The sequence below is a fragment of the Tamandua tetradactyla genome, chromosome 1, assembly GCF_023851605.1.
Source record: "Tamandua tetradactyla isolate mTamTet1 chromosome 1, mTamTet1.pri, whole genome shotgun sequence".
In the NCBI taxonomy this organism is placed as follows: Eukaryota; Metazoa; Chordata; class Mammalia; order Pilosa; family Myrmecophagidae; genus Tamandua; species Tamandua tetradactyla.
In genome coordinates this window covers 4700467-4712310 of record NC_135327.1, presented here as the reverse complement: position 1 = coordinate 4712310, position 11844 = coordinate 4700467, and the positions used below count along the sequence as shown (strand labels likewise).

General features: G+C 39.0%; 1 protein-coding gene across 9 annotated transcripts in view; it reads left to right on the top strand.

The window, feature by feature from the left end:
- The window catches only part of NCOA3 (nuclear receptor coactivator 3), a 161382-nt gene extending 150207 nt beyond the window's left edge, over positions 1-11175 (top strand). For 8 of the 9 annotated variants that reach the window (XM_077167477.1, XM_077167453.1, XM_077167487.1 and 5 more), the window contains 6 exons: positions 3598-3891; positions 5047-5151; positions 6388-6625; positions 7578-7752; positions 8067-8208; positions 8497-11175. In XM_077167477.1, the coding sequence (XP_077023592.1) occupies positions 3598-3891; positions 5047-5151; positions 6388-6625; positions 7578-7752; positions 8067-8208; positions 8497-8508 (966 nt within the window). In that variant the 3' untranslated portion in view covers positions 8509-11175. The remainder of the gene's footprint in view (positions 1-3597; positions 3892-5046; positions 5152-6387; positions 6626-7577; positions 7753-8066; positions 8209-8496) is intronic. The other variant, XM_077167509.1, reaches the window with a different exon arrangement.
- The last annotated feature ends 669 nt before the right edge of the window (positions 11176-11844 follow it).

Here is an 11844-nt window from a genome sequence, read left to right as displayed (position 1 = left end):
AGACTTAAAAACACTTGTAACTTGTTTTACTTTATGGAATATACCATTTTAGTCACCTTTTCATGTTTAATATATACATCTTTAATACAAAAGGCCAAATACTATGTTCTGTTAGATACGTAATGTACCTGTTAGATACGTAATGTACCTGTTAGATACATTTAACCTATCCTCTACTAATGAAAATTTATATTGTTACTACCTATTTTCTGTCATAAACGATTCTTTGACTAACTCATATGTTGTTACTAATTACCAGCTACTTTCCCGCCAGCAGAGCACAATAGTGTGAGCTCCTCACACCGTCAGTGGTGTGCTAAAGTGGCTCAGATAGATGGAGTAACTTACACAGAGGTCCCAGTAGACGAAGGGATGAGTGAATGAGTAAATGAGAAAACAAATACTGAGCATGATTATCTTTTAAATCTTTCCAGTCAGATAGGCTAAAAATTTTATTGTTCTAAATTGTACTTCTTTAATTTGCAAAATTGAATGTCGTGTATTTATTGGCTGTTTATATGTCTTTGTGGTTTTCTGATGGGGATTTTATTTTGTTGATTTGCAAAGTTTCTTTAAGTATATTTAGTCATTGATTATTTGCTGATTCCTTCATTCAACAAATATTGAGTGTCTTCTATTTGCCAGGTAGTCTTTTAGAAGCCAAGAACCAATAGCTCTCAGAGACCACATCTGGGCAAGGCAAATATCAGGCACAGATGGAAGTAGATGTGGTGTAACAGAGGCTATGAAAAGAAAGGATATGATTGTATTAGACTACTATAAAGGAGCCTGTTTTTGTCTTCTATATGTGTATGGGGAGGGGAAGGATTATAAAAATTATTTCTTTAACAAAAGAATGAGTAGGATAGTGATGAGACTTACTTTACTTTTTGTTTTAATTAATTTTTATTTTTAGCAAAGTAATCCACATATGTTACTTAAAAATAAACTGAAACAGAATGCTTTTATTGAAGAACCTCAGTTACTTGTTCCACTCACAGGTAGTGAAACTCAACCTTCAGCTATTTATTTGGTAATATTTCTTAGTAATATGCTTATGCTACTATTTCTTTGTCAACTTCTGTCTATATCTGTTGACTTCCTGATAAGGTGAACAATGACTGCATGCCCATAGTCCCTTATCTGAGACCCTCCTGACCACATGTGTTTTGGAATTCAGGGATTTTAGGATTTTTAAAAAGATGGAATCGTGCATTTATACCATATAGTTCCCCTGGCAGAGTTTTGGGCAGTAGCCTAGTAACCTATGATCAAACATGCTAATACTTCTACAGCAAAATATATATTTTAAACTCACTAAGTGTGATATGTAGAGATTATATATTGCCTCATATAAATTCAGCTAGGTTTTACTGTTAAATGAATGTGATGTTAATGAACAATCTTTCATTTTTAAGAGCTTTTCTTTGGAGTTTCAGATGAGAAATTGTGGCTTTGTCCCCCAGTTATATTCGTATTCTCTCTCTCTCTCTCTGCAACCCCCTCCAAGGGACATCTTTTTTTGTACCCCCTATATAATTATGTCTTTCGTTGTTAAGTAGGTAGGCAATTTTTACATCATTTTGGCTTATTACTGAGCCAAGCATAGCTTTGATTTTTTGAGTTAATGTATTACCTTCTTTTTTATTTGCTAGGTTTTCTATATACTTATTGCTAATTCTTCTCAGATACTCCACCAGAACTATAAAATTTCTCTTGAATTTTTCTTCACACACTTAGACATGTTAGACAATCAGTTAGTTCCTTTCCTGCAGTTCTTCTTCTCTCTCATTTGCTCTGATCTTGTGAGATAGAATTCCAAGTAATTTTTTTCTTGATTTACTTCTTTATTTTGTTGAACCACAATTTCTGTTAGCTTTGCAGTCCTTTCTGAATAAGATATGTTTTTTGTATGCCTGAAAATGTCTTTATTCTATCTTCCTGCATGTTAAATTCTAGGTTGAAAATCATTTCTCTTAGAAATTTGAAGAATTTTTCCCTGGTTTGTCATTGAGTCTTTTCCCATTTTGATCCCTGTTCTTTTGCTAGTAACCCATTTATTCTTTTTGGAATACTTTAGGAACTTTTACCCCTGGAAATTTCTTGATGCAGTATCATGCTTATGGGTCTTTCTTCACTCATTCTGCTGTATGGTAGATGAACAAATAGTCTCTTTGGTTCTGGGACATTTTCTTGTATCATTTCTTTAATAATTTTATCTCTTCTGTTTTATTCTGATGCTTCATTCAGACTCTTCTGCCTTCTGTTTTGACTTGTTCTAGTTTGCTAGCTGCTGGAATGCAATATACCAGAAGCAGAATGGTTTTTTAAAAGGGGAATTTAATAAGTTGCTAGTTTACAGTTCTAAGGCTGAGGAAATATCCCAGTTAAAACAAGTCTATAGAAATATCCAATCAAAGACATCCAGGGAAAGAGGAAAGATTCCTTGGTTCAAGAAGTTCAGGGTTTCTCTCTCAAGTGAGAAGGCACATAAAGAACACAGTCATGGTTTCTCTCTCTCGGCTGGAAGAGCACATGACCAGCACCGTGTCATCTGCTAGCTTTCTCTCCTGGCTTCCTATTTCATGAAGCTCCCCAGGAGGCATTTTCCTTCTTCATCTCCAAAGCGCTGGCTGATTGACTCTCTGCTTTGTGGTGCTGCAGCATTCTCAACTCTCTCTGAATCTCCTTCATTCTCCAAAGTGCTTCTTCTTTTATAGGACTCCAGAAACATATCAAGACCCATCCAAATGGGTGGAGACATGTCGTCACCTAATCCAGTTCAACAACCACTCTTGACTTGGTTACATCTCCAGGGAGTTGTTCTGATTACAGTTTCAAACATACAGTATTGAATAGGGATTATTCTACCTTTATGAAATGGAATTTTGATTAAAACATGGCTTTTCTAGGGTATATACATCCTTTCAAATCAGCACAAGTCTATTTATTTTTGCTTCTTTTTCCTCCATCTGCTGATCATTAGTTTGCACACATCCTTAGCAGGTAGAGAAGTGATGCCTGTCACATAACAGGAACTTAATAAATACTTGTTGAATGCATGCATCTCCCCCATTCCCACCCCACAAATATTCCACTAGTGATGGATGGTCACTTTTAGATTTTGAACAACTGTTAAAATACATTCCAGGGGACGTGCACTTTTGTTGATTTTTCTGTCTCTACCAAAGTCACCCCTTAACCACCTTTAAAAACATTCTTGTACAAATTACATGAGACTTCATTGATCATGAATGTTTTTAATTGAGTTCATATTTTATAATGTGCTTGGGAAGTTTACGTTGGTACAGGAACAAATAGTATTTCTCTAGGTACTTAATACATTTTAGATATTTGACTCAAAATATTTTTGAGTGTTAATCTGTATGACTCCCTCTGCCCGCCACGAGAGCACAGCTGTGAATGGATGGGGTTGTGGACCACGCTCTCACAAACTGAATGTGACGTTGCTTTGTGCAGTCCTGCAGCATCATTGTTCACATGTATAAATTTTATTTTTCGCCTTCTTTAGAGCACCTGATTTATTTTGCTTTCTCAGATGTACTTTACTGTTCTTCTATGTGTTTGATGTTGAAGGGACAGACTTTGGAGCCCAAACAGGAAACTTTCCAAGGCCAAGAAGCAGCAGTAATGATGGATCAGAAAGCGGCATTATATGGGCAGACGTACCCAGCACAGGGACCTCCAGTGCAAGGAGGCTTTAATCTTCAGGGACAATCACCGTCTTTTAACTCTATGATGAATCACATGAATCAGCAAGGCAATTTTTCTCTCCAAGGAATGCACCCCAGGGCCAACATCATGAGACCCCGGACAAACACACCCAAACAACTTAGAATGCAGCTTCAGCAGAGGCTACAGGGCCAGCAGGTAATCCAGTTACATGGCTCTGCTTTGGCCGATAGTGGCTTTCCCTTTGGCTTCCCGTTCTTTGGTTTGCTTTTGGTCTGTGCTCCTCAGAGCTCTTGTGGGAACTCGAAGGGTTAAGGTGGGCCCAGCTCCCACTCCTCTTAATTGCTCCTCAAGTAAAGCAGTTCCTTTTATTTTCACTTCTGTGTAAAATTTTATTTGTACAGGTGGCTTCTTGTTAGGGGATAGTCATGGTAAAACAAGTACTTTTCTATAAAAATATTCCATTATACAGGCTAAAAAGTAAAAATGGTAGTGAGAATTGTTCTTGGGGGGAAAGAGAAAAAACAAAACAAAATGAAAAAGCTCTGTAGTCTTAAAGGTAGATAAGTTCTGTTTTTTTTAAAGTCTTTGATATTGATAGCCAAATATTTAAACGTTGATGTCAGCATTTTTTGGGAACCTCTGCTTTCTAGATGTTTTATAAAACTTGACCTCTCTTAATATTCCATGATACAGCTTTTTTTACTTGTTTCCATAATCTCCGATGTATTTTTTTAATTTAATTATTTATATTGTTTGTATTTTGTTCTGAGTTACTAAATGTGGCAGAACTGAACCGTATAACCAGACGAGAGTGTGTGTTTATAACTGTATGAACCAGAGGCTTTTCCCGCACGCGAATATCCCTGAAAGTCAGTTTAGGGACTCAGGACAGCCGTGTTAATGCATTCATAGTGTCATTTTGCTCTTTACCATTTCTTCCCACTGAAAGTTACTGAGGAAAATCTATTTAAGAGGTACTTTATTCAGTGTTACTCTGATCAAGTTAAGGCAATTATTCTGTGCTTAAATATTTTGAGGAAAGATCTGACTTTATAAATCCGTTGACTTCCTGTTGAAGATACTCCATATATAGATTGCAAAATTGCAGTTTTACTTTTCCTCCCAGTGCCAAACAATAAGACTACATATGCTAGCCAAGGGCTTTTCAGCATTAACCTTTTTGAACTGTAAACCTGTACCGGTTTAATTTAGATGTTTATAACAGGTGACTTAGTCAGGTCAGTGGGTCTGGAGATATCAGCATGCCCTGGGTGATGCTGAGAACTGGGAACGCTGTTTTGGGCACACCGGCATGCTCTGCTTGCACTGTGACCAGACTTTTCCCTTCAGTTTTTGAATCAGAGCCGACAGGCCCTTGAGATGAAAATGGAAAGCCCCCCTGCCGGTGCTGCCACGGTGATGAGGCCCATGATGCAACCCCAGATGAACTCGCAGGTAAGAAACACCGGCCCTCCTGGGCCTGCCAGGACTCCCAGCACCCTCCTAGTAGAGGTGTGCTTAATAAATAAAGTCATTCCTGGTTTTAGGGGTAAGAAATAGTACCTCAGTCCTGTCACACTTTTCCTCTGCAGCTCTTTTCTCTGGCTGATGATGAGGAGGAAACAGAGGAGGGGGAGTGCCTTCACCACAGCCGCTGATGAGTGGCTTTTTAGTTAATTCCCTTTGTAATCAATTGCTATGTTTGAGAAAAGCTCTCACTACTTTTTAAGCATGTAAAAATAATAAACCCATAAACTTTCCTGTCTTTGGATTATGAAAACAAATGGTCAGTGGGTAAAATTTTGAAATTATATGAAGTATAAAGAAGAAAATAAATAATATGTAATTCCACTCTCAAAGACAATCTCTGAAGTAACCTGTTTCTCATGGTGGGCGGGAAGATACTAAAGGTCTTCAGTGACAGGATGTTTTCTTAAAGTATATGAGGCAGATGGCTACAGGTACATTCTCCACTGTGGCTGGAAATGTTGTTTATAGTAATTGTTTGCAAAACAACTGAGAAGTGCCCAGTTTTTACTATCTTCTGTTTACTTGGAAGGGCTGATATCTACATTTTCTGTGTAAGCTGAGCTAGGTGTCCTCTAGAAAGATGATGTAAGTTTGCTTCTCAGAGATGATGTCTTCCCGGCTGGTACAGCTCACATCATCTTCCTTGTGCAGCTGCTTTAATTGTGCCACTTCCTTAATTGGCACACAGCTTCTCAGGGCCCTTCCCCTCTCCTTTCAGAGGATTGACCTGCTCATCTGAGTCTAACTCCGCCCTTTCTGTGTATGCCTTCGTGTTGTGGTCCACGTTCCCCCACTCTCAGCCCTACCCTTTTCCTTGTAGTTTCATTTCATAGCCCCTGAATAGTTTGTCCTGTCTCTTCCCTGGATGTTCTTTTGTTTTGAGGAAGGTTTTCTAAATACGTTAAAGCTTGACAGCTTGTCTGCTTTTATTAAATTTATCTCCTAATCTCAAGTAATTTCCAGGTCTCTCTTCTTCTACCACCCTCCCCCAAATTGCCAAAAGCCTTTATCAAAAGGAAATTTTGTGTTTTCTCTTTTCCTTATTTACAGAATGGCACCGTGCTTGTTTCCCTCTGTGTGGCCCCTAACGTGCTGTGGGTTGTTATGGGACGAGCTTGGCTGGCTCTTGCTGTGTGTGACTGTGTTCTTTTGGGGTGTCAGCAGGGTTTCCTCACTGCCCACGTGGTTGCCCAGCGCAGCAGGGAGCTGCTGAGTCACCACTTCCGGCAGCAGAGGGTGGCCATGATGATGCAGCAGCAGCAGCAGCAGCAGCAGCAGCAGACGCAGGCCTTCAGCCCACCCCCTAACGTGACCGCCTCCCCCAGCATGGATGCGGTTTTGGCCGGACCTACAATGCCACAGGCTCCACCTCAACAATTTCCATATCCACCAAATTATGGTAAATTTGACTGAAAAATGCCTTTCCCAAAGTAACATTATTCAGGACCTAAGTTCACTGTATCTGTTGTACCTTAAAAACAATTAACTCCCTCTTCTGATTCCACAAGGTAAATGAAGTGAATTATAAATAATGGAGGGAAAAAAAATCTGTAATGCAGGTAGTTGAGGTTTATGTGGCCCATCATAGTTGACTATTTTTACAGACCTTGTGTTTTACAGCAAACACCCCCGCCCCAGAAGAACCCCGCTCCAGTGCTTTTTCCTTTCTTATATATCCCCAGTGTAATGGAACTCTTAAAATCTCTGATGACTTTGTCAAGTCAGTGAGAAGAGTGAGTTGTGGGCTTTTATGGTCCTCTTCCTGGTGACTTGGAATTATTACCAATGCAGTAATGCATGTACCTCTGCAGCTCTGCCTTTGAGAGCTTCCAGGAACATGGTGGGGTGGGGGTTTATTGGGGAGGTTACATTTAGGATGCAGCCCTCCTGCCAGAAGGGCAGTAACTCCTCTGCTCTCTAAAAGGGGATGTGATGTGGTGTCCCTTTTGAAGAATTTGTGCAGTGTGCCTTTTGTAGTCAGCCCATTGCTGTAGTTGGCACCTTGGGAACAAACAGTACTTGGGAGGCAGCATCAGGTAGCATTTTATTCTTATGTTTACCACCTCCCCTATCACCTTTTTTTTTTTTAATTAGAGAAATTGTATGTTTATAGAAAAATCATGCAGAAAATACAGAGTTTTCCTACCCCCCCCGTCATTAATACCTTGCATTAGTGTGGTACATTTGTTACAGTTGATGAAAGAATATTATAATTGTACTTTCAACTATAGTCCATGGTTTACATTACAGAAATTATGACAGAAAGCTGATATTCTGAGAAGGTAGTATTTTAAAAGTGTTGTAATTTCTTTTTATTATTTTTGTCCTGCTCCCCCCCCCCCTTTTTTAAGGAATGGGCCAACAACCAGATCCAGCCTTTGGTCGAGTGTCCAGTCCTCCCAACGCAATGATGTCATCAAGAATGGGTCCTTCCCAGAATCCTATGCTGCAGCACCCTCAGACCACACCAGTGTATCAGTCCTCGGAAATGAAGGGCTGGCCATCGGGAAACTTGGCCAGGAACAGGTGAAGAGCAGTGGCTCCAGAAGTCAGTCACATCCTTGTGCCCAAAGTTTGGGGAGTTAATCTCTGCATTTTTCAGTCAAGCCTCTGTGTTGGGAGAGATCGAAAGGCCTGATTCATATTAAAGGCTGTATTATTTGGCTTGTCCATTTTGAGCATCTTTCAGACCATGCACATGCCCATCAGGGCTGTGGAATAAGGAACTGAGGCTGTCTGGGATTTTTAGTAAAGCTGCATGCCACAAAATCAAGATGGTCTCTGTGTGCATTGCTGTGTTGTTAAATGTCCCAGGATGTAATTTCCCTCTTTCTTTGCAGCTCCTTTTCCCAGCAGCAGTTTGCCCACCAGGGGAGCCCTGCGGCGTACAGCATGGTGCATGCAAACGGCAGCAGTGGCCACATGGGGCAGATGAGTATGAGCTCCATGCCCATGGCTGGCATGCCTATGGGTCCTGACCAGGTACAGGGTCCCGTTCCTTACCTGTACAAAGGTTTGTCCTTTATCTGGAGAGAACCAGATCCTCAACCATGATCTAAAGATCCTAGATAGATTTTTAACTTGGATGTTTAACTTAAAAATATACTCACTTAAAACATTTTGATTTGAGGGGATTGGGCCATTAGAAACTTTTGGTAACATGGGAGTGAGGGATGTCAATCAGTCCAAGCTGTGTGGCTACGTTTTTTTTTTTTTTTCTGTTGTGCAAAGCACATTAGGTACACTCATGTTTCTTGTGGTTGCCAACAGAAGTACTGCTGATGTCTCCATACCAGGACCTCCAAGGAAATCACTGTACAAATGACATTGCACTAGGATTATTGGGAGGTGAAGAATCATTGTCCAGTCCTCCATCTCTGAAGAAAGGACGAGCTTTGCATCTGATGCCATTTGAGCAGGACTGGATTTTAAGCTGAAGTGCAGTATCTGTCTGTATTGCTTTCTTCTTTTGTGTATCATGGTGTTCAAAACAGACAAATCCTTTTGGTGTTCTGCCTTTTAGGGATGTGATTCTGGAGATTACTGTGAGATTTCCTCTGTCACTTCTTTTTGCCTTGTTACCCAAAGTCTGTCTAATGTAGTTAGGCCAGAGAACACTGGAGAAATCAAGAGAGATCTAAGTAGAACTTTCAGTTTTTCTAATTGCAGTGTTGAACAAAGAGCAATCTCAGCCTTCAACCAGCCTTCAACCAGAACTTCAGTCCTAGGTTGAACTTTTTGTCCAAGTGGAATTTGCATTTCTGAGTTCTTTTTCTTTTTTTGGGTGCATGGTCCGGGAGTCGAACCCAGGTCTCTCACATGAAAGGCGGGCATTCTAACAACTGAACTACCTGTGCACCCTGAGTTCTTGTTCTTTATAGTGTTGAATTGCTAAGTTCCTATTCTTAGTTGTCCCAGAGTTTGTCCCAAATAGGAATCATTTGCTTCTAATGTTCTGTAATACCTCACCTCCAAGAATTGTCATTAATGTCACATGGCTTTGCATAAGGGAAAATGAGATGACAGTATTGAATTGCAGCAGTAGCAAATCTTTCACATGCTAATGTGCAGCCGAGTGCACTTTATTTTAAAAGTAATGGATAAATGCAATATTCTTGAGGTCTTGAGGAATGGTGAACTACATTCCTGGTTTTTGTCTAAATTAATTTTTTGACAAGAACTAATTAAAAAAAAAAGTAATGGTGTCACCCTTTGCCTATATGGTAGAGCAATAATGCTTTTTGAAAATAAAATTCAAAAAAATCCAAGGCCAGGTACTGCATTCTGAATCAGAATTTTGCAGTGTTTCTGTGAATAGATTTTTTTTTTGTAAATATGACCTTTAAGATATTGTATTATGTAAAATATGTATATACCTTTTTTTGTAGGTCACAACAACTCATTTTTGCAGAGTTTGTGAAGCTAAATATTTAACAATGTTAACTTTAGTAAGCTCAGAATTTAGGTAGGATTGCAAACAGAAGAGGCACCCCCTGAATTTAGCTGTTTAGGGGAGGGAACAGTGGTCCACAGCTTTTCCTTTCCCCCTAGTCTTACATGTCTTGCTTTTTTCAATCTGTTACTCTAACCCTCCCCCACCTCCCAAGTTTTTAAAAGAGATCATTCGTTTGGATATAGGCAGTTTAATTTTTATTTTTCAAATTTCTCTACCAGAACTAAGCACTTTGTTAATTTCAGGGGGAAAGGATAGAGAGACAAGGAGGTAAAAAAGACATCAGAAATTTAAAAAAAAAAAAAAATCAAGTAATTTGATTGCAAAAAAGTGTTTTGGATTTTTAGTGGTCCCTAAAATTAAACAATGGCAATTCATTTTTTTTTGCATGGGCAGGCACTGGGAAACGAACCCGGGTCTCTGGCTTGGCAGGTGAGAACTCTGCCACTGTGCCATCATTGCCCGCCCTCATTTTTCATTTTTTAATTATGTTGCCTTTTCATCCATTTTAGGAGTACTTTAAAGTTTTTGTTGCTCTGACCCAAATCCCACATTGAGATCTGAAGAGTAGAATCCTGTGCGTGGTTTCTGCTATCCATTCAGCTCTCTGTCTTATCATTCTGCTAGTTTGATATTCACTAAGTCCCTGTGAATTAGGATAATATCCTGGGGTGGGCCACGGTGGCTCAGCAGGCAAGAATGGTTGCCTGCTATGCCAGAGGACCCGGGTTCGATTCCCAGTGCCTGCCCATGTTAAAAAAAAAAAAGAATAATGTCCTGGTTATTTCCTAAGGAGCTCAGTACCCAAATCAGCCCAGTTTTGCTGTGATTCAGAGCCACTGTCTGAGTCCCTTTGTACTCCCTCTCTCTCCCCCACCTGCCACTTTTTTGTTTTTACCTCTTCTTGGCACCTTTTCAAGTCATTTGGGAGTAGGGGTTACTTATTAAATTCAAGCAATTGAATGAGAGTGCTGTTGGGTTTTTCGAATATGATTTTGAAAAGTTTGTTAGCCTTTGTGTTACTTTCTAGCAAAGAATTGAGAGCCAGTTTTTTTTTTCTTTCAAATTTCAAACATGTTTAGCCAATATTTCTAGAAGTCTCTGAAGGTAAGATCATTTCATTTCTTTGATTTTCTTATGAATAAGTGAAACCTGGTATTTCTAGAACCACCAATAGAGTGGGTTTTCCCCCGAAATGTATAGGTAATTATGAGTTTGACCTTCCTACCCCCCTATCCCAAAGGTTAAAAAATAAATTTAAGATTGTAAATCCATTAACTTCCAACATAGTGATCTGATCTGTGCTCTTTAGATAACATAAGTCTGCGTTTGCTTGGAGACAGAGGCATAGCTAAAATCTCCGTCTTTTTAGGCACTGTTTTGTCAGGTGTATCTGAAACCTTCCTTGTTTTAAGTCGTGTATGTGGGAAGAAGTAGAATGGTGCTCTTACGCTCTGACTTTTAAACATTATTAAAAACAAAACAAGACAAAAAAAGTTTTGTCATTTTTTTTTCCCTCAACCTGGAGTTAGGACTAACTGGAAGGCAGCACCCCATTTTTATATGGGAAAAAAGTTTCTTATAAGTTTTTATATTTTCTACTTGTTCATTTTATTGGGGCAGAAATAAAACTTTTATTTTAATAGGTGCAGTCCTTAAGATAATTTGATTTTACTTTTATTGTCCTTTTATCTTTTTTTGAATACTTCTTTTTGAATACTTGCTGCCTACTTTCCTTCTCACCCAGCCCCTGCCCCCTTTTATAAACCTTGGTAACTATTGGATGAACAGTATAAGTATTCTTTCTTTTCATCTGCTTTTAGAATGTGGGGTATTTCCAGTATCTACTTTTATGCTGAATCCAAAGATATATAAATATAAATATATATTTTATAAAGATCAAAATGATATAAAGAAGATACATGTGTCTTCAAAAAACAAGTAGCAATTGCATTGTTAATGTTCATATTGTGGTGCCACTTTTAAAATTGTGGATCTGGATTGAACGGTTTAAATATCAATAAATAGTACTATTTAGCTTATTCGTATTTAGTATCGAAGGTGAGTTGGGGTATATGGGGTGGGGCTTTACAGAAAATAATTGGCTTGGTATCCTAGAATTTCTTAGGTCCAGAAGTAGGTACAGCTGGAAAGTACACAGAATG